The sequence below is a fragment of the Leptinotarsa decemlineata genome, unplaced genomic scaffold (assembly GCF_025532065.1).
Source record: "Leptinotarsa decemlineata unplaced genomic scaffold, Ldec_3_MD MMD2_tig00001393_RagTag_RagTag, whole genome shotgun sequence".
Taxonomy (NCBI): domain Eukaryota; kingdom Metazoa; phylum Arthropoda; class Insecta; order Coleoptera; family Chrysomelidae; genus Leptinotarsa; species Leptinotarsa decemlineata.
Window position 1 is genome coordinate 8,784,686 of NW_027412562.1, and position 27,093 is coordinate 8,811,778.

Genomic DNA, 27,093 nt, shown 5'->3' on the forward strand with positions numbered 1-27,093 from the left:
AAACTGAATCAGGAGAAGATTCAGAGAAGTCGCATATATGTTGTCCAACAACGCATTTAGCCAAGCTAGCGTATAGATACCCAACATGGAAACCTATAATCAAGCGAAACACGACCAACTTCAGCCAAACGGAGAGAAGGAAGAGGTGATAGGTGAGATCACTCGAATCACCTATAAACAGCCATATCTCGGAGGAATAAGTCCATCCGTTAGTTAGGGAAGCTATAGATTATGCTGTAGACGACCCCTTCCGATATAGAAGGCCCCGACCCTCTGTCGAATGAGGCCCTCATGCCCCCAGTTAATGGATGAGGATGAAAATTTCCTCATCCACTCACCCCAGTTAGGCAGGGGTTTACCGTGAAGGGCGATACTGATGTCTAAAGACATTCATGCCGCCATGGGGACTATGATCCGTTTGTCCTTCTGACAAACACCAGTTGTGAGGGTAGGGGAGCCAGGCTCCAACCTGTACACAATCAAGATGTTATCACCCGAAGACGATTGTGGATTCTAACAATCGAAACGTCGTGAAGTAATTTGGCTTGGAATCTTTTAATTTTTAATTTTCATTTCTTGTTGATAATTTTTAATTTCCATCTCGTGATAATAGTTCAATTAATTGAGTTTTTGATTGTTGCTTGTATTTTGTTTCATCGTAATTACAGTTTTTTTTTTGCTTAATATAATTGTTGTTTTTTTCAGCTAATCTTTTTAAGGTTTTATAGATTCTTTCAGGGATTTCCAGTCAATTTATATCATAGTAGACAATGGAAGTCCGAACCAATGAAATGCTCTATATATTTTGTTCTAAAAGCGCAACAAAAAAATCCTACCTAAAAAACGGCTTCGTTGGAGGGTGACCTTGCTCAGCATCTTCGATCGTCATCTTTGTCGAGTTTTCACCAAATTTGAAATTTCAGTGGTTCTCTTGAGGTGTGTGTATGAATGAAAGGAACGAATGAAAGGAACGCCTGACGTATCAGTGTAATAGAGATGTGTTCTTTTGACACCTGTCTTGTTTTCTTCGTCATCTCCTGATGTGTCAACTTGGTTAGCGAAACCCCATGAATGACAAAAGATAGTACGCTTCAAATAAGTCACACTGTATATGTTCCTCATTAGAGGAGGGGGTATCGAACGCATCTTGGATTTTTCATTCCTTCATTCTGTTGTAATGTAACATCTATTTGATTCCACAATACATAATAACAAATATTTTGTTATGAATATTTGTTTTAATATTTCCTTCTCAGTGATTGCTTTTATTCAAATCGACTAGTATAAAAAAATTGAAAAATGTATACGACAATTCAAATATTTGAAATAAATATTACTTCTCATCCTGTTGATTATACTCGAAAGAAAGTACAATTTTTCTGGGGATTACCTGGAAGATACTGTTGAGTGGAGAAATGCATTTGTGGTTCAGCCGAGCACCAATGGCGGATAGAAATAACGCTGTCTGCTGCTGAATCATGAATGCTTTGTATTTGGGCTCTGGTGTCGATAGCAGAGTAACATGTTTGACAAATTTCTCTTACATCGTTTTTTTTTTCTATGAAACGTTTTATTTTATTGGAGTGAAAACCTAGAAAATATTTTTGTAGACGTTCAACGTAATTTTGTACTGAAAGGTTCCATCCTTCTCTCTCTCTCTCTCTTTCTATCTAATCCTTTTCCTTTCCCCAAATTCAGTCCGAATTCGAAGTTTCAGAGAATATACTTGAAACAAAGGGTTAAAAACAGTCATTCGTTTGATTTCCCTGTACCACAACTTTCTTTTCTGTATTTCACTTTTTCTTGAGTTTTTAAAACAACGTTTGACGTAATACGAATTATGTTCGTTTTTGTTATTAAAATAATAAGAAATAACTAGTGATTTCAATTTTCAAAAAATTGATACCAGTTATTTTCTAAGAAAAATGATGATATTGCGCATCGTACTTTTATGAATTCACTCTTCTCCAATATCCTATTATTTATCTACAAGATGAATATCTAATCATGCTACACGGAATGGTAATTTCCAACAAGTATTTGTACACATGTTTTAACAATTGATGCCATCCGTGATAATAAGAAAATAGTACGTCTTACCTAGAGAACAATTTGTGTTCGTTGACAATAAATCATAAAAATCTGAAGGTCATTCGAACTATTACCATGAACGGAGTTGGGGAAATATGCGAAAAAATGGCGTACAGTTAAAAACTGGGGAAATAGATAATATACAGATGCTGAAAGTATGAAAAAAAATAGAGAAACATTTTGTGATATGAATCATTAGCAATGGAGTGACAAATCAGGATTCAGAATGATTAATAACGAATGGACGTTAACGAGAAGTGTGACTGTCTCATCTAAGCTACCATATTATGAGCACTGGATTTTTTGATAATTCAGTATATTGAATACAATCATGATGAAATTAGAGCGAAAAAACAAAGTTTTCATGATTTATCATCAAACAGCGCTGTTTCAACCCGCCATGAGTCTCATCAGTGGTACTAGGCTGAACTACGAATTCATTGGTGGGCTTAACTGTCCTTGAAATACATATCATCATACAAAGGTGCCAGATCGATAAAAGAGGCATTCTTTGAACCACGAATGCGTTGTTTTTGGACTCTGGTTTAATCGAGTGGCCTTGCAGAGAAAGCTGCAGTGAAAGGCAGAGGACGAATAGATTTCGAAGCTTTGCTTTACAATTGATCGCTTTCGGAAACCTCGTTTATAATTTATATTTGTGGACTGAGTCTTCTGTCGTTCTAATTTTCGGAAAGGGAGAAGTCTGTTTCTGAAATGGTGTTGGTTGACGAAAGACATGGAGTATAAACTTTGCTCATAATACATTAGTTTGATTTTCTCGATCAACTTTTAAATTTTTCAAATAGTATATTGATTTTCATCAATAAATCAATTTTGATTATAAATGTTTACCTTCACCTTCACATTCAAAACTTCATTAGAAATTTGGATTGGAAAAGGAAGCCACTGGCTATCTACTTATCCATTCTCATACAAACATTGTGAGTTTAACGTGTTAGGAATCACACGTTAAAAGGTAAGACCTCGTTAATCCTTAGCTCGCACAAGTTTCGACTTCTGAGGGTTGTCGTTCGTAGGGGTGCGACAGCTGGTTAACGGAAAAACAGATTTTAAACAGATTTAAACTTGTAAAGGAAGAGAGAAGGCAATTCAGTTCAAAATAAACTCTAAAAAAGCCTTCCCGCAGCAACTACTTTCAATGATTATTACTTGAATTTTTCCCAACACCAAACCGTTATTTTAATACCTCGACACATGTTTAGATCACCAAGTTATCATATTCAAGAAGGAGATTAAACTGTTCAATCTTCCTCTTGAAGATGATCACTTGGTGATCGAAACACGTGTTGAGGTGTTAAAATAACGGTTTGGTGTTGGGAAACAAACTCCAGTAATATTCATTACTACACCAAAGGTTCCAAACAGTACATCACAACTGCTCTCACATGAACATTGTATTACACGAAAAAAAAGTACTTTCGAAACAATTACTTTCATATGAATATTGGAATATAGGAAAATCACTTTTTCCCATTCAGTTTGTACTGTAAACATTCGTTATAAAAGATAATAACCAGATAAAAGCAGCTCAATTTGTAACTGAAAGTAACGTCTTTGTGAAGAGTTTATTTCAAAATTCGGAAGTTTTCCACAATCTGTTTATGTAAATGGAGAATTATACTTCTCCAAATCTCAAAAGCTTGTTTTCCATTCAATCAAGATTTCGCTTCATTCATCACTTCATTTTTCATATGTATATAACATGCATAATATAGTAGAAAAACACTGATAATTTCAGAGGTGTCTAATGTGATATCGTAAATGAGCATATTTTTTGCGCTTACATTGCAAACGCTTGCTGAACCCTACGAAATAGTTCAAAATAATGTACTGCAGTACTGTACATTTCAAAAAGATTTACAAAAAAGTCCTCGATGGTATCTGTCTATCTCTTAGGAAAAACCCACAATAACCATTTTTTATCCTTCACTTTTTCACGAAGCGATTTTTAGCGGAACAGGATTATTCCTTATCCAATTAAGTACTTTAAATATATTGTGCATTCAATACAAATCAGTATGACCCTTCACAGCTTGTAATTTAAATGAATTGATATTACATATTTGAAATGTAGGGACATAGCGGTTCCGGCGGTACCGGCCGGGGAGCCGGCGGCGCCAGCCTATAAATAGCACGTTAAAAGCCGATCATCGCCCTATAGCACTTCATGATAAGCAGCGATCGCACGCGTTTAAATGTATACTTAGTATCAGCATTGCACCCACGCGGAGTCGGGGCGGTTGACTAAGTATCTTAAAATTTATTCCAGATAATAATCTTCGCAATACCTCAAATCTGGCATATAAATGAATTTAAAAAAATCGTTACTATCAGTGACAGTGACTTCCTATAATTCCATCCACTCAGTATTTGAATAACAAATTATAGTCTTGTAGTGCCCTTACCTAGCTCGCTTTCTCATCATTCAGTATTGGAAATCCCGTCAATTAGAACAGAGGTAGTTAGGATTCTTCTCTAAAAACCCCCTCCCAAACTGCGCCACTGCCACACTCTTTTATTTGTATATTAAGAGAATCTCCAACCAAGTTCCTAGTCCATTGACATCGATTGCTAGTTGAAGATCTAATTGATTGCCATGGAACTTTTTTTCTCGGGTGTTTTTTGTTTATTTATCGTCTCAGTGTCGAGTTCAGGCCTCAACCTAGAGTTCTCCTGGACCAGGATCAACTACGAGTGGCCTAGCAAAAGGCAAAGGTTTCGCAGAAGTAATGGAGTGAACCCCAGATATGGAGGAAGAAGCTATAATGGGAATGCTGACAGTATCATTTTTGAAGATCCAGATTTAGAGGTGAAGCCAATTTTTGGAAATGTTGGACAAACTAGTGAAAATTTGCAAGTGGCGAATGACGAACCTCTGGGGGATATCGATTATCAATATGGTAAATATTCAAGACAAAATTTGGACTGTTCGCAAAATAACTGAAAAGCAATAGACAGTTTTGCTAAGTTTTTGAAAAATTCAATAAAAGATAAAAAGTACTGGGTAATCTAAGGAAATTCAATTTGTTTGTCTCTAGAAATTGCAGTTTTTACCAGAAACATGTTGAATGGAAGGTCCATGACAGTCTTGATGTAATAAAAACTCAAGAATGCAATATTATAATAATCAGTTAACTGGTTTAGTGATCCATTAATATTTCTGAAAAAGGTTGGTTGAGTAACAGAATCAATTTTTTCTTAAAAAAATAATCATTTTCATGCCGATGTTTCGAATTTAATTGAATTCTTCTTCAGGACTCGAAAAGTAGTTTTTTGTGTTGATTACTGATTACTGTTTTAAAAACCCTCAGACAGATACATGTTAAAAAAAAAATAAAAATACATTGCAACAACCAAACCAAACAAAACAACATGGAACGAACGAATTCGTTTGTGTAGGTGTTGTCTCGGAAATTTGGTTGTTTTTAATTTTTTTTTTTTAAATGTATTTGATACTTTTGATTGTTTTTAAATAGTAATATCATCAACACGAAAAAACGATTTTCGACCCCTGAAAAAGAATTTAATTAATTTCGCAACGTCGTCAAGAAAAGAATTGTTTTTTTAAGAAAAAATTGCTACTGTTACATAACCAACCTTTTTCATTATGATAATTTATTGAAATTGTTGCTAATGAAATGAAATTGGTTTATGAGGAGATATATTTCATAGTCAAATATCGAAAATATATCAAATAGTAATGGGAATTGAACGGGGTATAATTTTGGGAAAGAATAATTTTTGTAAAAGAAAGGTTTCGGCTTTCTACTTTTCCATCTTTACACAAATAAACGTGGGAGTCTTCCAAATCCGAATATAATAATAAGGATCATCTGAAATAATGTACAGCTCATGTTCCAACTGATATTTTTACTATTGATAATTCTCATCGATATCATTTTATCATACTTCACACAGAATAAACTTGTTAATCTTTCCACGCATTGAATTCAAAACCACTACTAATAAACAACAAACATTTCTGTTGTATAACTGCAACTGTTTTGGAACTTTTGAAATGTAATGACGTAATGAAAATTTAATTTCAAATATTTTCTATTATAAAACGTCAATCAATATTTTTTCGAGAGTTCGAATTTTGATCAAGACACTGCACAATATTTATAAAAATTTAAAGAAAATCATTTTTTTGCGAAGATAATTGGCGTTATTCATTGAACTTTTTGGGGTATTTTACCTACCACAATGTGAAAAATTGTAAAATTGTAATTGAAAACATTATACTGATGTAAAAACGGAAACCTTCCAAGTTCACCCTGATCAGTTACTGTATAAATTTAAAGTATTTTCAATAAAGAAAAATATTTTGTTCATCAGTAACTAGTAATTTAGCCTATCAAAAAATAGCCAATAAATTATACATAATCATCTTGCCGTTTTTGAAACCAAAATCTGTCTTTGTCTTTAGAATTGGAAAAAGTATTATGATACTGACAATTTGTCTTTGCTTCGCTCTACGATTCCTACAATTGTCAAAGAAACCTGAGTGTTTTTCACATTGTGGAAGGTTATAAAACCTATAATAACTCCTACCGGGAAATCTTCATATCGCTCTGTCAGCTTAGCGCAAAATGGGAACATATGACGTCATACAGGCCGGTCAAATGATAAGTATAAGCGAATTTGAAACGTAATTCATAATATGATTTTCAGAATAAATATAAAATATAAAAATATAATGAATATTTTGTGTTATACCAGGAGCGTATGAATAGTGTCGAAACGTTTGCAGAAATAATTGAAACTCCTAGTAGAATATTTGAAATACTGATTGTGATTTCAGATGGTCTCAAAAAATTTTCAATAATTTTTATTCGCAATTGTCTGATTTTTATTTCTCATTGTTAATCCATTCAGTTACATTTATTCTTCTGATTTTTTGGTTCTGAACTCTTTTTTCTGCTTTGAAATATTTTATTTTCATCCGAAACGATACCCAAATATTGTTTACTGTTTTTAAATATTACCGGAGGTTGAAAAAATTAGTGAACTTGAACTACGTGTATTGAATCAACACAGAAACTCTGGACCCTGAACTGGGCAGTTGAGAAATTATTAAATATGAAAAGTTCCAAAGAGATAATGAGATGATCCATAACATTCGTATTAAACAAATCATGCCTCATGTATATTCTTTCATTAGTTGATATAGATAAAAATAAAAAGAGATCATTGTGAATTGATTTATGATGATTAAATTGAAATCGTCATTGATTTTACAGGAAGTAGTTGAACCGAAATGAACTTGCTAATTTAGATAATTTAAATTCGGAAAAAAGAATTTTATTTTCACTATTCAAGTTTTATCAAAGTTCAAAGCACAATATTTGAATAAAGAAATTGGCCAATTCTTTGAAAGTATGCATCTGAATTATAAGATAGATTATTAGCATATCTACTATACAATATATTGCTGTTCAACAAAAGTAGTGTTTCTTTTGTTTTTGGGCAGTTTTTGTGTATACTCTTACACTAGCTTACAATAGAGAAGACCATGAAGTGGAATAATGCTGACTGTCAACATTCATAAGATATCTATCATTTGTAAAAATGACTTATTAGAATTACAAAACTCAGTTAGGAATAACTGTTTTTTTTTTTTTGTGTATAACCTTCCACAATCTTTCTTCAGTGGTCGACGTATCGGAAAACAATCTTGACGTATGTCAAAAGAATTAGAACTTTCACAATTTAAGTCGAATGTTTTATAATGAATTTCAGGTTCTGAAAACATAAACCACTAAAGAAAGATTGTAAGAGGTCATATACCCAAAAAACAGTTGAAAGTATTGAGTGCTCCGCAAAAAAATGTCTTTTGAAGAATATTTACGAGAATCTTTTGATGGTACCCGGCTGGTTGATGTTGCGTTATTACTCAAAAAATTGTTTTTCTTGAAACGTGGGGAGGGCTTGATGTTTTTTGTGACAGAAATTCCGATACTGAACTCGTCATCACCATGGTTATGGTTCTAGTTATCCAAAGTAGGTTCCCACAATATTCATATAATCTGAAACACAAAAATAAAACTGTCATGAACATATGGCACAGTTGAGTTTTAACATAAATGACGTCACATCAAAATACTGAACCTTTCGTAATTATGACGAATTGTACTCAAAAAATATATTTTTCCGAAATTTATACCAGATAACCTCGTAATATCCTGAATGTTGCTTATTTAGACTTTCAAAAAGCCTTTGATTGAATAGCCCATTATTTTCTTCTATTCAAATTAACAAAATTTGGAGTCTTCAACCAACTGCTTACTATAATTGAATCAAATCTAGTTAACAGAAAACAATTTCTCGAATATGAATCTTTCAAATCCACTCAATACGTAGTTACGTCTGGGGTGCCACAAAGATGTAATCTTTTTAATTTTTGTTAAAAATTTAGCAACCTCTTTGATTATTCCTACCCTACTATTTGCAGACGACCTGAAACTATATTATAAAATCGACGCCTTTACTGTCTGCCAACGTGTACAATATGAATCAGATGTAATCAAACTGCTCATGCAAATAGGATGCTTGGATTCATTTACAGAAATGGTATTACCACCTTGAAATTGCTATATTTTCCGTATGCCAGATCTAAGTTGGAGTATGACTCTGTGTTATGGAATCTAGTTTACGGCTATCAAAAAACATCAATTGAAAGCTTGCAGAGGAAGTTTCTAAAATACTTATGTTCAAAAGTTGATGGACAATACCCCACGAGAGGCATTATTCATAACATTTTTTGACACGATTTGATATGACATCTTTGGAAAATAGGAGAATTGCCCTTGGTATAAACTTCCTGCATACATTACCTAATGAGTATATTGACAGCACGGTTTTTTCTATCCAAGATCAATTTCTTGGTACCAAGAAGCGGAGGTCGACACAATCTGAAGTTCTATTGCGAAGCATCACGCACCATTGAATTTTATGTGCAGTAGCTTCAATAACATCTAGGATATTCATTTCGACTTTGTCTCTTACTTTAGTAAGACTGTTGTTTAGGACTTTACCTGTGTAGATACATTAGCAACTTGCCATCTTCCACCTACTACTGCGAAAGCCGGTGCTCATGCCTCTTTAGGAGAACGTTCCATACTACGGAAATATCAGAATTTGGGAAATAATTATATCTTTCGCCCAATAACTGTTGAAACTCTTGGTGTTTTTGGCTCTAAAGCCTTATCTTTCATTCATGAATTTGGAAAGAAGGTAACCGATGAAACCCACGAATCAAGAGCCACATCTTTTCTCATTCAAAAAATTAGTACAGCCATCCAAAGAGGAAATGCGGCTTCGTTTTTCGGTACTCTTCCTGATTCCGAAAAACCTGATGAAATTTACATGTTTCCTGAAAACTAACTTTACAAAGAAAAGAGAGGTAATAACAAACCACTTTATGGAATTGAAACAAAAGTAAATGGAAACAATACTTTCTTTCAGAAAAATTCTGAAATGGGTTTCAAAAATATTTCGAATGGTTCAGTGATAAATTCTTCAATGAAAACTCTGGGTTAAGTAGTTCGAAAAATATTGGTAACACCTGTTTCATGAACAGCGTAATCCAATGTTTATCAAATACGAGATGGTTATTGGAATATTTCAAAAAGTACGAATTCCTGAGAGATATCAATACTGATATTTCTAGTATGAAGGGTGCTTTAATCAAAGCGTTTGCAGAAGTCATCAAAGAGTTAGGAATCACACGTTAAAAGGTAAGACCTCGTTAGTCCTCAGCTCGCACAAGTTTCTCAACTTCTGAGAGTTGTCGTTCGTATGGGGGCGGCAGCTGATTAACGGAAAAACAGATTTTAAAACAGATTTTTTAAAACAGAGTTGTGGTCAGAAGATTCATTTGATAGAGTAGTAACTACAGCCTCCTTGAAAAATCAGATTCAAAGTTTTGATCCTCGATTCATGGGTAATTCCTATCAAAACGCCCAGGAGTGTCTTCGTTATCTTTTAGAAGGTTTACATGAAGACGTTAATATAATTAATGAGAAACCTAAACCAATTTTAAAGGAGATTGACGAAAAATTGAACGACAGCGGAAATACTCAAGAGTCATGGCTCACATATTTGAGGATGCATAACTCTAAGATTATAGATAATTTCGTTGGCCAATTGAAATCCACGATGAAATGCACACACTGTAGACACTCATCAGTAACCTTTGATCCTTTCTGGGATTTGTCTCTCTCCATACCACAAAGAACTGACCAATTGAATTTGTGGCAATGCTTGGATTCGTTTAAAAGAGGAGAAACTTTGGATGGAAATGAAAAACCGACGTGTTTGAAATCCAAGGAGAAGGGAAAATGCACAAAGTCCCTATCAATTCACAAGTTTTTCCGTGTTTCAGTAACTCATTCAAAAAGATTCTCTCCAACGGAAAGATTAAGAGACAAATTGAATGATGTCATCGAATTTCCTCTGGAAGAATAGGATATGGACAATTTTGCAGCAGAAAATATGGCTACTTGTTGTTATAATCTATATGCACTTTTAAATGACAGTGGGACTACTTACAGAGGGCATTATACAGCATATTGCAGAAACCCGTATACTGGCGTGTGGTACAAATACAACGATCCACATGTGTCACCAATTTAACCAAAATCGCTTATGAGTGGAGAAGCAACTTTGTGCAATTATTATTTATTTTTTTCAAGTTCTTACATGTACCTGTTTCGTCAATTTACTTTTCAATTACTTAAAAAAAAACTAATGTATAACTATACGAGATATGTTCAGAAAATAGGGTGAATTCCCATTTATCTAAAAAAATATTTATTTGTTCATCAATTTTGTCCCCTTCAAAGTAGTCCCTCTTAGATATGATACATCCGTACCAGGGTTTTTCCCAATTCTCAAAGCAGTTCTGATATGGAATTTTTGTGAGTCCTCAATCGTCGCAAAACGCCATCTTTTCATGGGTCTCTTCAATCTTGCGAACAGAAAAAGTTACAAAAGGGGCAAATCTGGTGAATACGTTGACTGTGGCATGATTACTATATTGTTTTTGTTCAAAAAGTTACCAACAAGTAATGACGGATAAACAGGTGCATTTTCGTGATGCAAAAGTCATGAATTGTTTTTCCACAATGCCGGACGTTTTGCAAGCGGCGCATAACTTTAAGGTACTCTTTATTGACCGTACGACCATGTGGCAAGAACTTCTGGTGTACTACGCCCCGGTAATCGAAAAAAAAATTGAGCAAAACCTTGACATTTGATAGAACAGCGCGGACTTTTTTGGTCTCGGCTTTCCTGGGCTCTTCAACTGAATTGATTGAACTTTAGTTTCGATGTCACAACCATGTACCAGGTATCACTCCTATAAGCAAACCTGAAACGCCGTTGTCGTCATACAACAATTTCTGAATGATGCTCATGCGACAATTTTGGAACGAACTTTTCTTTCACGCGCTTCCTACTCGAAATTTCTGATATGCCACATTCTCAGCAAATCAATCAAGCAATCAATCAAAATATACCTTATTGTCAGAACATTTTGCATCCCATCGACAAAGATTTGTAGCTATAAATATAATCATAACTAATGGTGTATAGATAAAAACTGGCAGTTAATGAAGGTTTGAATATAACACATACAAATACAATAAAAATAAATATAAAATGGAATACACGTTTTGAAATGATTCATTAAAATATTCTTGCAAGCTAGAATAGGGTCTATCAACTAGCAAATTTCTAACTGCTTTCTTGAATTGTACGTTGGTCAGATTTGAAGACCTTATATCTACTGGTAAGTGATTGAATAATTTTCTACCAGTACAAAAAATTGAATCCTTGATTATTGTTGAGTTCAGTATAGGAAGTCTAATCTTAAATATGCTATTACGAGTAGCATAAGGAGAAGAAACAAATCCAAACTCCGTTTTATGTTTATGCATCGAACATACAGCTTTAAGAATGAACAGTGCAACGACGGTTAAAATCTTATTGGCCGTAAAATAATTTCTGCATGATTTCCTAGGTTTCACTTTACAGAGACACCTTACTGCACTTATCTGTAATAGATGAGAGGACGGTTGCACTGCATGTTCCCCAAAATGGTATTCAACTGCTCTAATAGTGCAACTCCTCTAATAGTGATTCAACGATTCTCCGTAACAATTTCCTCCACATTCTCAACATTTTGTTGTTGATGTGCTGGGGCGTCCAGGGCAAGCATCGTCATTCATATCTTCTCGACATTCTTCTAAGTCAAAGTACAATCACCGTATGCTATCATCAACATTTCAAGTGTTTTTGAGCACTTGAATCCAGTTTTACTTAAAATTTGATGCGAATTCGTTGATCCATTACACTAGTTTACGGTACATCTGTTGCCGATAAATTTTCAGCTGTTGCTCACTTCATATATGATATCCCAATATCAAATATATAAGTGGAATTTTTATATCAGCTCTAGTTTCTGAATTTTACCTATATAGATATAAAAAAGAATAAAACATGTATTTAGTAAGAAAAACATTTAATTATTCATTGAGTTTTAAAAAACTTTGCTTTGAAGCTCTTCTCTGAGGATAATAGCGTATCAGAGACCAAAAATAGTTAGACATAATATCAGTATCCCGAAAACCGTGATAACGCTCTTCAATAATGTGTAAGACTTGATGCATACTCTCTCCCTGCTCTTCGCTCATATCTCCTATTGAGTCATATCTCAATAGTCCATATGACTATTGGAGTTTTATGTTCATATTGCACCCCCAATTTTTTCTAATTTTCTGATCTTCTGTTCCCGAGAAAGTTCTGCATCACAGAGATGAAACCTATTCAAGACCTTAGTTCTAGCTCAGTCATAGAATTTCTAAATTGAGTATCTTTCGTAAGTTACCCAATTTGCGGCCATCAGAAATACCGGGTTTAATCTTTTCCATAGTGAGTTGTGGTGATTTTTCCGCAAATGCAAAAAAAGCAGTCTCCATCTTTATTTAATGATTCAAAAAATCGCTTCATGATGCCCAGTTGTATGTGTAATGGCGAAAGGATAATTTTCTCACGACCACTTTTTTCTCAGGGCCACTTTTTTCTTACACACTGTTCTTATTCAGCTCTACTGTCTCTAAGAAATATGAAGAGGGATACTTGATGGAATTAGTTTATTGACCAATGACAATATTCACAATTTTTTAATCAACACAAATTTGCCACTTATGGTCATTGTGTTTTATTTTATACAAAACTAGCCGGATGTTGCAAAATTCTTCTTTTAACATTGTACTGTGGCCAATAGGCACCCCAGCATATTTATTTTCGTTGTGTAACAGAATACATTATAATAGGCTACGTTTTCAGCAGTTAATGGTTAGTATTGTGTCAACCCCCTTTTTATCAACAAGTTTTTAACGTCTGTACAAAATGCAATACAGTTTTTGTCAGAAAAATAACGTCGTAATACATTTTCTCTATCACGATAAAAAGTTTATTTCAGTACCTGAAGAGAGAAAACTTTTTTATTTCACTCTTGAATGCCAACAAGATTGTTTTGAGAGATTTAAATCTCTTACAAGATCTTCTAATTCAATTTGGGGAAAACACTTTGTCTCATTTGATATATCTTCAAAATCAGCACCATAATCTACACCATTGACATCTTGAATTCTATGAAGCACTCAAAAGTTCAGGCCTATGCAGGTGATACGCAATTGTATACCAACTTAAACATCTACAACTATGGAACTATTCAAAACCTCATCAATTCCGACCTACAAACCATTTCTAATTTAGCTGCGCAACATAATCTAAAATTGAATAGGAATAAATGCCATTTGATGCTTTTCGGTAATAAAAAGAATAGGGCTATAGTTGCACAACATCTCACAATTAGAATTGAGAACACCATACTTCCCGTTGTAAATTCCATTAAAAACCTAGGTATTATTTTTGATTCTGACCTAAAATTTGATTTGCATTCGAATGATTTGCTCAGAAAATCGTTTGGGACTCTCAAACTGATTTATTCGAATAGATATTTTTTCAGTCGACCAATCAGGAAACTTCTCACTGAGTCGTTGGTCTTATCACGGTTCAACTATGGTGACATTGTGTACAGCAATCTTTTAAGTAAATTTGATTTAAATCGGAAACAGAAAGTACAGAACTTCTGTTGTAGACTTGTCTATTCTTTAAGAAAATTCGATCATGTCTCGAATAAAATCAAAGAATTAAATTGGCTGACAATGATCAATCGTACTAATTATAATCTTTGCAATTTTGTGTACAAAGTATTGAGTTACAAAATTCCCACATCACTTTACAATAAATTGATTCCTAGGTCTATGCTACATTCATTGGATGTAAGATCAAAAAATAAACTGCATGTCCCTCGTCATAAGACGTCACTGTTTCAGTGATCGTTCACTTATCTCTTCATCAAATTCTACAACTCACTGTTATACAATTGTATGCAACTTTCGAAAGGAGAGTTAAGAATCATTTTGAAAAAACATTTTCTGAAAAACACTTCCTGAATACCAACAGGAACTTGAGTGCCGTGTCCTGAATTTATCTTTAACCTTTACTTACCTTGTCACAATATGTCATCTAGATACCTATGATATAAATTATTATTATGTTATGCGTTTTTTTCATCGTGTCTTTCTCTCTATTTATCATTTTAGTTGATTAGAATTGTACATTTTAGGTTAAGTGTAAGAGTAGCCTTTGGCTAAACTGCGCCTATTTTGTACCTTCACCAATAAAGACGATTTATTATTATTATTATTATTATTATTTTGTGATGACCTTGGTAGTTCATTGTCTTGTTCTAAGATTTCAAACATATTTCTAGGCACTGAAAGGTCAGGTAAATGATATAGAAACGACCATCAGGTTCTTGACATTATTTCTGGTGCAACTTGCGAACCAGTCAGTATAACTATTTCATATTTTTTCACATATTGTTGATGAGATTTATTATTATTATTATTTTCGTAAACCCAAAAATATAACATAGATGTTCTCTCGCTCGCTAGTACTGAAATTTTTGAACGAAACATTTTTTGACATCTTCCTCTACCAAAAAAGCTACGGTGTTAATCAAACGCGTCTAGAAATAAAACTGTTTGAAAAAATTGTTTAACTTTATTATCATGAAATCATATTTTCAATATCTCCACTTTTTTTATCTTGAACTGCCAAAGGAAGCTCGATGTTACACATTGTAATTTTATTGTGTTTTTCTGAAAAGAATCAGTTTATTGAATTTCACTAGTTCGGACTTCCATTGTCTATTATATAAAATGATTTGAAATCCCTGAAACAAGTAAAAAAGAATAATTAAAAAAGAATAGTTGAAAATAACAATTATATTAAGCAACAATAAACCTGAAATGAAATGATAGTAAAATAACCTACAAGTAAAAATATAATAATTGAATAAATAAAAATTAAAGGAATGCAAAAAGAAAATAATAAAAAAATAAAAAAAAAGTGTAGAGATTCCAAGTCACGTTAGTTCACGACGTTTCGATTGTTGGTATCTACAATCGTCTTCGGGTGATGACAATCGAAGACGATTGTAGATACCAACAATCAAAACGTCGTGAACTAACGTGACTTGGAATCCCTACACTTTTTTTTTATTTTTTTATTATTTTCTTTTTGCATTCCTTTAATTTTTATTTATTCAATTATTATATTTTTACTTGTAGGTTATTTTACTATCATTTCATTTCAGGTTTATTGTTGCTTAATATAATTGTTATTTTCAACTATTCTTTTTTAATTATTCTTTTTTACTTGTTTCAGGGATTTCAAATCATTTTATATAATAGACAATGGAAGTCCGAACTAGTGAAATTCATCACGAAACATTGTCAATCACCTTCAAACAATCAGTTTATTATCAAGAATGAAACATATCACATCGAAAAATATACTAAAAGGGAATTAAATACGAATTATTTGATGGCATAGCAATCACATGAATTGAAAAATGTGCTTAAATTTTTAAACAATCTTGCCGAGGATTCTAAAAATCTCAAGACTGAAGGTTATTGGTCTCTGTTAATTTCTACATACTCTATTAACTTCAATGTTTCATAATCGAATTATTTGTAGTTGTTGGATAATTCATGATTTTTTTTCCAACACGATTCGAACGTAAATATTGAAATACTAAAAAACCTGTTTGATGACTAATGAATCTCATACGGAACCAAAGCTAGAATACCACAAAATAATTCATAATTGATCAATTTAAATAGCTGCTCCTTTGATAAACAACTTCATAATAACAACGAGAATACTTATGGAGAGCTCTAATAGTATATTATTTGACGAGCGAGAAATGTAGAGAGAGAGAGAGAGAGAGAGAAAATTAATAATGTGGACGTAAGTCAAAGGCGAGTTATGACCCTTTTTCACAAGTAGAATACTATTTTTTTTTTTGGGGAAAGAAAGTTTTTGGCTTTCTACTACTCCATCTGATACAAAACAAGGGATGAGAGAATCTTCCAAAGAAAGGAAGGAAGCAATCAATTTGAAACTCTATACATGAATGTGTAGATCATGCAAAGAAGTAACTTTCAGACACAAACTGAAAGAAAGTCCTCCTCAAACAGCTACTTTCATAAAAACATTGAATTACACGAAAGACAATATTTCTTTCGAAACAAATACTTCTATATGAACACTGAATTATACAGAAGATACTTTTCTCTACTCAGTTTGTATTTCAAACTGGAATAAGAATCAGATATCATTCACATGAGTTCTACTTTGAATGAATGGTAATAAATTGTACTCACATAGAACACTGTCACCCTCACTGGTATACACCGATGTTTCGCCTTAAGACATTTGCCCTAAGGCTCTTCAGTACCAAATTGGATAACATTTTTCTATAATGTAGTAGTAGAAAGCCAAAAACTTTCTTAAAAAATTAATCACTCCTAAAAATATAACCCCTTCAATTCAAATAGAATATTATATTTCATCTATGACTTATGACAGGAACTATTCATGATAATAATTTTCACAAATAAAATTTTCATTTCAGACGCGTTTCGATACCACAGAAGCTTCATTGGTGGTCTGAAATTCATATACAGTGTCATCCCCAAAGTATGTACCATATGGGAAACTTATTTATTAAGGGTTTTTTGACAAGAAGTTATTGATGATACATGTTTGTGCATCCCCTAAAACTGAACATGCACCAACAAAATACAGTAAATCACACGTAATATACGAGGAGCCTTCAAATATTTGATTTTCAGACAAGAGTAAAGTACTCTCATTTTGAAAAATCTCAGGAAATGTTATTTACAAAAGTTGTTGAGCATTAAAAAATACATCTAGATTTGAAGTGATGGCCATCTGAGTGAAGTTTTATATTTTTTTAACGGAGACTACAAAAAAAATTGTTAAAACGATAAATAGAGAGTATTCTGTATGCAACAGTTCATTTCAAAAGCCTGTAATATTACAAATTACAGAACTATGGTGTTAACCACGATCAATTTTTTTGAAGAGTAGAATAATTTTCAAAGTTTTTGGTGCAAAGTTATTTTTATTTTTTGTTAACACCGAAAATTACTCAAAATTGTACAGTATTGTAACAAGAACTCAATATTCAATGATATCAAATCACAAAACATCAAAATAAAATAGATATTTCGGAACAAACGCTTTGATTTTCTGAAGATTTTCTTGTCCAAAATAATTCTTATATTCCCTTTAAAAATAAAAATATGTTTCCGAAAGAAGTATTTTACATATCAGTATGATGTCCATCCCGCAACATGCACAGTTCGGTTCTTCTTACACAATCCTTGACCGCATTCGCAATGTGCTCCGGTTAAATGGCCCTGACACAATTAGTAATCACACTTTTCAAATGTTATCTATCCCTAAAAGGACGATGTTTGTAATCCTCGTTCTTTACTAAACCCCATTAGGAGAAATCCATTGGGGTTAATTCTAGTGGGCGCGCTGGCATTGGATACTCTGAGTAACGTCGTATCCATTTCCATCAAATGTTTCATTTAAAAATTGTCGCATTGCTACACTACAGTGAACACTAGCTCCATCTATCTGAGTTTCCATCATTGAAGAAGGGACCAATCACAGTATTGTTTAACAGTCTACACAAGACATTTACTTCAAATGAGTATTTGTCCCTTGCACTCTATAGTGAAATGAAGGTTTTCTAAAGCTCACCAGCTACAGTTCTGTGAACTTACTGTTCCATTAGTTGTAAATGTTGCTTCATCAGTGCATAAAATATTTATTGGGAACCCTGCGCTTCCGTCGTATTTTCTATGATACCATGCGAAAAACTCAAATTTTGGAATAAAATCCTTTTCTTTCAGGGTATTTTAAAATTTTCGTTTGAAAGCTTTGAATTTATTTTATTTCTTCTTAAAATTTTTTGAACGGTAGTAATAGGTACATCAAGCGATGTTGATATTTGTTTAATTCTGTACTTCAGAGCCAGATGGACGTAAGTCACATTGTGCTAACTTTACAGCAGACCAATAAAAGTGAAAATAATAATTTCATCGTTAAGCCACAAAGCTATTGTTCGAGATATCATATCAAAATTCATCAAAAACATTGAAAGGGTCGTACCTTATTCATTCATGGACAATTTTTGTGTGAATAATTCACAATTGATATAATTTTCGTGGTTTGAATTAGGCAGGAAAGGACTTACTCCATTATGGCTTTTTACAAAGAATCTTTTTTGGGACTTAGTGATACTAAGATATATTATAAAAAATTTTATCACGTCGTTTTAAGTAAACATAACTACGCAAGTATTCATTTAAAATTTTCAATTAACATAAAAAAACATAGACGAACTACAAAATAATACTTCATTACTCCAGAGCAGTGGAGTCATCCTCAGGAAAGTTTCCTTCCGTCTCTCCATGTAGAAGCCTTTCAAAGAAGGCTCTATATTCTTCAGGAGCCCACTGCATCAAATTCATGAGATCTTTGTATTTCTCGTTATTTATTTTCTTCTTTGTTTTTCTCACTTTTGGTATCGCCGCTGGCATAACGACCCTTCCTCTTAGATTTCTTTTGAATTCGACAGTTTTGAAGGCTTCATCTGCAAAACTTCAATTAGACATCAATTATTGATGTCTTACCATTTTCAATAACACTTAAACTCTTCTCTAAATACTTTTGCAGCTGTGTGAGGTTTTTGAAATTGTTATTGATACTGCCTGTTCCTTAAAATTTATTTAAAATACGGGTAAATGTAGTGTGATTTACGTTGCGATTAGGATGCCTGGCATTAAAAATGTCTAACTTGTCTGCTTGGAGTATTTTCCCCACACAACAATATAATCTCAAATTTTTCTCATTTTGTAAGCATCTTGATATTATTTTAATAGTACTCATTATCAAACGTTAACAAAATAAACAAAAACAATAATTACATAATGAATATTTAGCAAATATAACACGTACTTCATGTCAAACATACGTTTGGTTTCAACGCCAACTTTAAACACTTATTTTTTTTTAAACATAATGAATAGTTAGCAGATATGACACGTTCTTTATGTCAAACATAAGTTTGGTTTCAACGGCAACTTAAAACACTCATTTTGAACAAGAAAATCTCCAGAAAATCAATGAGGTTGTTCCGAAAAACCTTTTTCATTTTGATGTTTTGTGATTTAATATTATTGAATATTAAGTTCTTGTTACAATACAGTATAATTTTGAATAATTTTTGGTGTTAACAAAAAATAAAATGAACTTTGCACCAAAAACTTTGAAAATTATTTTACTATTCAAAAAAAATTGACCGTGGTTAACACCATATTTGTAATATTACAGGCTTTCGAAATTAACCGTCGTAAACAGGATGCGGACTATTTATCGTTTTAGCAATTTTTTTTTCGTAGTCCCCATTTAATATATAACTTCACTTAGATGGTCATGACTTCAAATCTAGATGTATTTTTCAATGCTAAACAAATTTTCTAAATAATATTTCCCGAAATTTTTCAAAATAAGAGTACTTTACTCTCGCCTCAAAATCATATATTTGAAGGCTCCTTGTATATTACGTGTGTTTCATGTTCAGTTTCATGGGATGGACAAACTTTTATCAAGAATAACTTTTTGTCGAAAAACCTTTAATAAATGAGTTTCCCATATGGTGCCTACTTTGGGGATGACACTGTATACAACAATAGTAGTTATGTTGGAAAGAGTATATTTTTAGGAAAGATTGAGTTTTGGGAAAGAAAGGATTTGGCTTTGTTCCCCAAGAAGAAACGAAGGAAGCAAAGAATTTCAATAAATAAACTCTATACGAAGATGTGTAGATCATGCAAAAAAATAACTTTCAGACACAACGTGGAAGAAAAGCCCTTACTTGATTGGTTAATGGTGAAAAGGATAACACGTAGAATTTCAAAAACCCAATCAATCACAATCCCAATTCTTGGCCAGCCGGTTGATTTTGAATATGAATAATTTTTGGCAGTATGAAAAAAGGTTTAACAATGGTGAGTGGATAAACCTTTGTTGGTTGTTCTATAGGGAGCAAAATTGATTCATGTTGTTTATTTTCTGAGTGGAGTATGTCGTAGTTAATGCTGAAATCGTGATCGTTCTCCAAAAGTGGTTAGCATAAATAAAATTAGTCTTCTTCAGTTATAAACTCCTCTCTCTCTCTCTTCGGCATATAACAACAGAGAAGGCCTCATAATGGATGATCCTATAAGCCACCTCCTAGCTGAAATTTTCATGGAGAAAATGGGGAAAACTCTACAATAGCATCCAATTTTTCAAAAATGTATTCATTAGTATAGGCTATCATCTTGCTTCATTGGAGCACATTGACAATTACAGTCATTTTCTCGATACGTTAACTCCAATCATGAAAACATTAAGCTGCAAAAAATTGTTCACACGTTCCCTTAAAAATTCTGGAATATATGGATCATTGAACGATTTTTTTTTGTTGAGGAAAATCAGTTTTTATCGATTTTCTTTGGGTGTTTTTACCTTCCACAATCTGAAAAATATGGAAATTGTAATGGAGAACGTTATACACGTGTGTACTACTTTTTAGTGGGTAAATTCAAAGTATTTTTCACAAAGAGAAATGTTTTATTCATCAGTAACTTGTCGTATTCAATAATTTTCCTATCAAAAAAAAAACTAAGAGATTACACAATACTTATATCAACTTTCCTTGCTGATTCTTTTTTCTCAACTTCTTCGACAGACGTCAAAAAAATTTTAAAATGTGAATTATGTTAATGTTGTTGATTGACTTCTGAAACATTCGATGTAGTACAAGGTATCAGTCTGTTGCCACTTCGCGACTATCCATATTTTTTTCCAAGACGGGTAGCCAAGTATGGTCTATTTCTAAAGAGCTGTTCAAAGTACACTTCTCTTGAGAAATTACGCTGATTCTTCAAGTGAACGTCTCTTAGACAGAGGTTTATTGGCAATAATTCTCATCTTTTTCCACTCAACTCAATGTTCACAGTCTGACTTTAAACTATTTTCTGACAATTTTGATCCTGTTAATTGACTATTTCTGATGTAATCTTGATGTTCATTCTCACTTCAAATGATCTCAAAATTCCACCAATATAACTTTTATCACAGGAATGAAGTATCTCATAAATCCAATTTTTTGTTGTTTTTTCTTCTGTGCTGTTGTGTTTTGTATGTGTGAGTATGGATACGAGTGTATTTTCTGTTTCGTAAGGAGTTCTAACATCATATATATTTCCTAATTCGTCTTATCTTTTCAGAGAGTCCCAGAATGGGTATATTCATAGATATTGAGGGGGCGTTTAATAAAACAACCTTTCGAACAATTATCCAGCAACTAAACTACAGGAATGTACCATTGGTAGTAGGAGAATGGCTACTCAAGGTGATCTCTAGTGGAGCAATAAGTATCAATGTAGAAGACATCACAGTGAGAGGAATGGTCATGAGGGAATGACCACAGAGACGGGTCTTATCACCCCTTCTTTGGAACATAGTTCTGGATACCCTGACTAATCACCTCAATAAAAGAATGGATTCTACGCAATTTTACATGCAGATGACATAGTTATCTTGCAGACCGGCAATTTTGTGCGACAGAGCGCATAATCGACTCATATTAATAAAAACATGGTGGAAGGAATACTCACTGTCGATCAATCCCAAGAAGATTGAGATATTCTTTTTCACCACGAAAACCAGTTTATCGGGCTTAAAACCCCCCCAAATCTTCATAGGCAAATTAAACTTCTCTGAAGAGGTGAAATACCTTGGTACTATCCTCGATAGGAAGCTAACATGGAACTCCCACCAACAGAGTAGAGCATATGTGGCTTATGAGCAATGTCAGAGGACAGTGGGACGCGCATGGGGTCTTTCACCCCGTATAGTCACCTGGATCTACACTGCAATAATACGACCTATGTTAACAGACGGCCCCATTGCATAGGGGCAGAAAGTTCTACAAGCAACGGCCATCCAAAAATCAGACTAAATACAGCGATTGGCTTGATTGAACCTCACAGGAGCTATGAGAACAACACCAACCGCGGAAATGAAATTGATTGCTGGTCTGACTCCTCTGGACATGTACGTTAAGAAGGTTGCGTTGATGGCCATGTTACGATTCCGCACGGCTAGTATAAATCTTGAAGTAGAAATGGGTCAATTTAGGCTAAGCCTATGGCGAGAAGCGCTTACTGCGCAACCTCTGCTGCAGGCAGGCAGGCAGTGATGTAATTGAACCCAGGTTCGTGTTTAATGAAACCTACAGAATACAAATAAAACAGAGCACAGAATCAGATGCTACAAATGCAATACACATATGTACAGACGGTCCAAAAACCAAAGAAGGCTCAGGATGTGGAGTTTACTCCAGATCACTTAGCCTAAGGATTAAGTGGTATCTCAATCACCTTAAAAGAAATAACCAGGAAAGGAATTTCTGCCAAAAACATAACAATCTGCACTAATTGTAGACAAGCCCTATTAGCATAGAATAGACAACGTGTTACCTCAGGGCTATTGGTAGAGTGCCTCCAGTATTTAGCGAAAGCCTCAGTAGATAATGACATTATCCTGAGGTGGATTAAAGGGCACCACAGGAGTTAAAGTAATCGCATTGCCGACTCTTTAGCCAAGGAAGTAGCTGGACTTAGCATCTTAGGACCCATTGTCAATTACGGCCTGATGACTTCGACAATTGCGAAACTAGCCAAATGTCACACCCATGCTCAATTTCTAAAGATATATGATAGTATTAAAGGATGCAGTCTTACCAGAATCACCCTGGGTGACCCTGGGAAGTTGGCACCGAAGAAATATCTGGCGACAACCAGGAAAAACCTAAGCTTAACAGTAGGATTTCTGACTGGCCACTATCAACTTAGGAAATATCCCCATATTATGGGGCTAGTTGATAAACCTCTATGCAGGGTGTGTGAACAAGAAGATGAAATAGTCAGGCACGTTTTATGTGGGTGTCCGGAGTTATTGTAGAAAGTGACTGTGTTCGGCGAGTATCGGTCTACACCTGCCGATATAAAGTAGATGTTTCCTAGTGACCTGCTAACCTTCCTGAAAAGGACAGGATGGACGATGATCTAATAATAATAATAATAATAGTAATTCATTTCCTTAAGACAGTTACAAACCATATGGAAAAAGTCACTTGTTTACATTTAAAATACAATAATACTAATACTTATACCAATACTAAAAAATTTATTTCACCGCAAATTGCCACGACAAATATTCATCCAGTTTATAAAAACACTGTTCTGTCAAAAAGGATTTTTAATTATATTTGAATGATTGTTTTGTTTTGTTATGCAGTTTCTTACATTTAAAGTAAGAGAATTGTATATTTTACGAGCCATGTGACTGGGAGATTGGTGAGTTATTTTGAATTTTCTGAATGGAATTGAAAAATCATTCTTTTGTCTTGTATTGAAACTATGATTTTGTTTGTTTCTCACATAAATTTCATCTTTATTGTCAAATACTAGCATACTCAACTGTGATATGACTAGACATGGTAATGTTAATATTTTCAGTATCTTGAATATATCTTTGCATGAATCAGTTTGTGAAAGTCCCGTCATTGATCGTAAAATTCGTTTTTGTTTCACAAAGATATATTTTGCTAAGGTAGATAAACTCCAAAATATCACACCGTATCTTAGCCTACTTTCAACTTGTGCTTAGTAGAGCTGTATCAATTGATCAATATTGAGTACATGCCGCAAATTTCTAAATTGAAAGGCAATCGAATTCAAGTTTGAGATTAGGTAATGGGAGTGAGCCTTCCAATTGAGATTTCTATCTATTCATAATCCTAAGAAAATTGTTTGATCCAAACTAGTTGAGATCGATGGACTCGATTCGTTCGATTGGAATGACAACTCATTACTTTCTTTTTTTAATTTGGTGTGCTTGCGTTTTCGAAGTATTTAAAAACAAGTAATTTGCTGAAAACCATTCATTCAAAGAAGTCAACACTTCATTGCATTTATCACGCAAGGAAGGATCCATTTTTTCAGATATAATTAACGACGTATCATCAGAGTACATTGTGAAGGATGCAGGTACAGAAAGTTTATCCAAATCATTAATATAGAAAAGGAACAAAATTGGCCCCAATATGGACCCCTGAGGGACACCAATATATGTTTCAGTTTGTTGTGAGAAATGAGTGTTGATGGCTACATATTGTGTACATTTGAGTATAAATGATTTTATCCAATCTAGAGAACAGCCTCTAATACCAGACTTATACAGCTTTTCCAGTAGTATGTCGTGATTGATACAGTCAAATGCCCTGCTGAGGACACGAAAGATTCCAACAGGACATTCTTCTGCCTCAATATATTCTATTATTTTTTGATAATAAGAAAACACCGTAGTCTTCGTAGATTTTTTGTTGAAATATTCATGTTGGTTTCTCGAAATTATATCATATTCATGGCAAAATGACATTAATCTATCTAAAAAACAATACTCGAATACTTTGGAAAAAGTTGAAGGTACTGTGACTGGTCTGTAATTTTCAAGGCTCTGACGACAGTTCTTTTCATACACAGGTGTTATTTTACCACATTTCAGCAATTCTGGAAAACCGCCAGAAGAAAATGAGATATTTATCATAAAAGTAAGTGGTACAATAAGTTCTGATAGGCACTTTTTCAATAGAATTGTAGGTACCTCATCCGATCCCGAAGAAAATTTATTTTTTAATTTTGATTTAAGTAACTGAAATAGTTCCATCTCCTGATAGGGCATGAGAAAAAAAGAATTTGGAAATGACGTAACGTTACGCAGAAAATGATTGAAGTCCTTGTCACAGGAGACTATATTGCTCAATATCTTTTTAGCCGCATCTGTATAGAATTTATTGAAAAGTTCAGCAACGTCTTTCGGATCGTCAACAATGTCCTCCTAGGACAACAAAAGTTGTCCTAGGAGGACAACTCCTCGGGAGGATATACAATGGGTCGCATGTGGCTTTAGTGCTGTGAGCCTAAGTGCACTTGTGAAAGGTGATTGTTGAGTCAGTAATTGTTGAGCTGGTGATTGTTGAATTAGTGATACAGCTTGTAGGGTCATAGGAAATGAAGAGTCAATCAAAAAGCAAATATGGCAAATAACGACGCAACTGATTTGCATCGATAGTCTCTGAAAAAGCATTTTAGATGACCTAAAATTTGTTGAACATTGCATATTGATTTTGCAGTTCGTAAATTTTTGTAAGAAAAAGTTAGGAAGCAAATGAGAAGCAAGTTTTTGGCTTTCTACTACTCTATCTTGATACAAAAAAAGGATGAGGGAATCTTCCAAAGAAAGAAAGGAAGTAATCAATTTGAAAATAAGTAAATCTATACATGGATGTGTAGATCATGCAAAGGAGTAACTTTCAGACACAAACTGAAAGAAAGTCCTCCTGAAACAGCTACTTTCATATAAACATTGAATTAAACGAAAGAAAAAATTCTTTCGAAACAAATACTTCTATGTGAACACTGAATTATACAGAAGATACTTTTCTCTACTCAGTTTGTATTTCTAACATTCGTTGTGGAATAAAAATCAGATATCATTCACATGAGTTATACTTTAAATGAAAGATAAAAAATTGCACTCACATGGAACACTGTCATCCTCACTGGTATAAATCGATGTTTCGCCTTAAGACACTTGCCCCAAGGCTCTTCAGTACTGAAGAGCCTCTGAACAAATTCCCAAATAACCTATGAGATATTCATTTACTGAGGATGTTTTATAGCTATCCTTTTGACCAAAATGTAGAGTTACGGACTTGATTTTAGTGTTGTTGATGCTGAATCGTTCAGAGCAATCAATTGTAAACATTGTTAACAAATAATCATACTTTAAAATTTCGTTAATTAAAATTTATATTAGCAACATGAATTCGAACATTCGTATACGTTCAAAGTATTGATGTTGACTTCAAATTTCAGAAAACAACATTCCCATGGGAGCGAACGTCTGGAAGAACAAACTCTTCATAACAGTTCCACGAAGACGATTGGGAGTACCATCTACATTGAACTACGTATCTCTGGACAATCCGAATCGTCAAAATACCCCTTTGATCCCTTACCCCAACTGGAGTAAAAATCTGTATCCCGATCCACGCAATACTGGTCGAAATTTTGTGTCGGTATACAGGGTGGCAGCCGATCCCTGTGACAGGCTTTGGTTCGTCGATACGGGTTTGATTGAACTACCAGGTAAAATATAATTTTTTGATAATCTTCACTTTCTATAAGAGGAATCAAGTTAAAATATTCCACCTTCTTAGTTCATCATGATTCATTGAAATCTGATGATAATGTCCACTACTGTTCCATTTATGACTTGGTACTCCATATTTTTTGGTTTAAAAGAGGTATTCACAATGGCTGCAGTAATTTAAAGTATTTT

General features: G+C 33.6%; 1 protein-coding gene across 1 annotated transcript in view; it reads left to right on the forward strand.

Annotated features, from left to right (window-relative positions):
* Nucleotides 1-4,529: 4,529 nt before the first annotated feature.
* The window catches only part of LOC141482515 (L-dopachrome tautomerase yellow-f2-like), a 40,816-nt gene continuing 18,252 nt past the window's right edge, over nucleotides 4,530-27,093 (forward strand). The window contains exons 1-2 of the mRNA XM_074175953.1: nucleotides 4,530-5,012; nucleotides 26,628-26,900. Of these exons, the coding sequence (XP_074032054.1) occupies nucleotides 4,709-5,012; nucleotides 26,628-26,900 (577 nt within the window). The 5' untranslated portion in view covers nucleotides 4,530-4,708. The remainder of the gene's footprint in view (nucleotides 5,013-26,627; nucleotides 26,901-27,093) is intronic.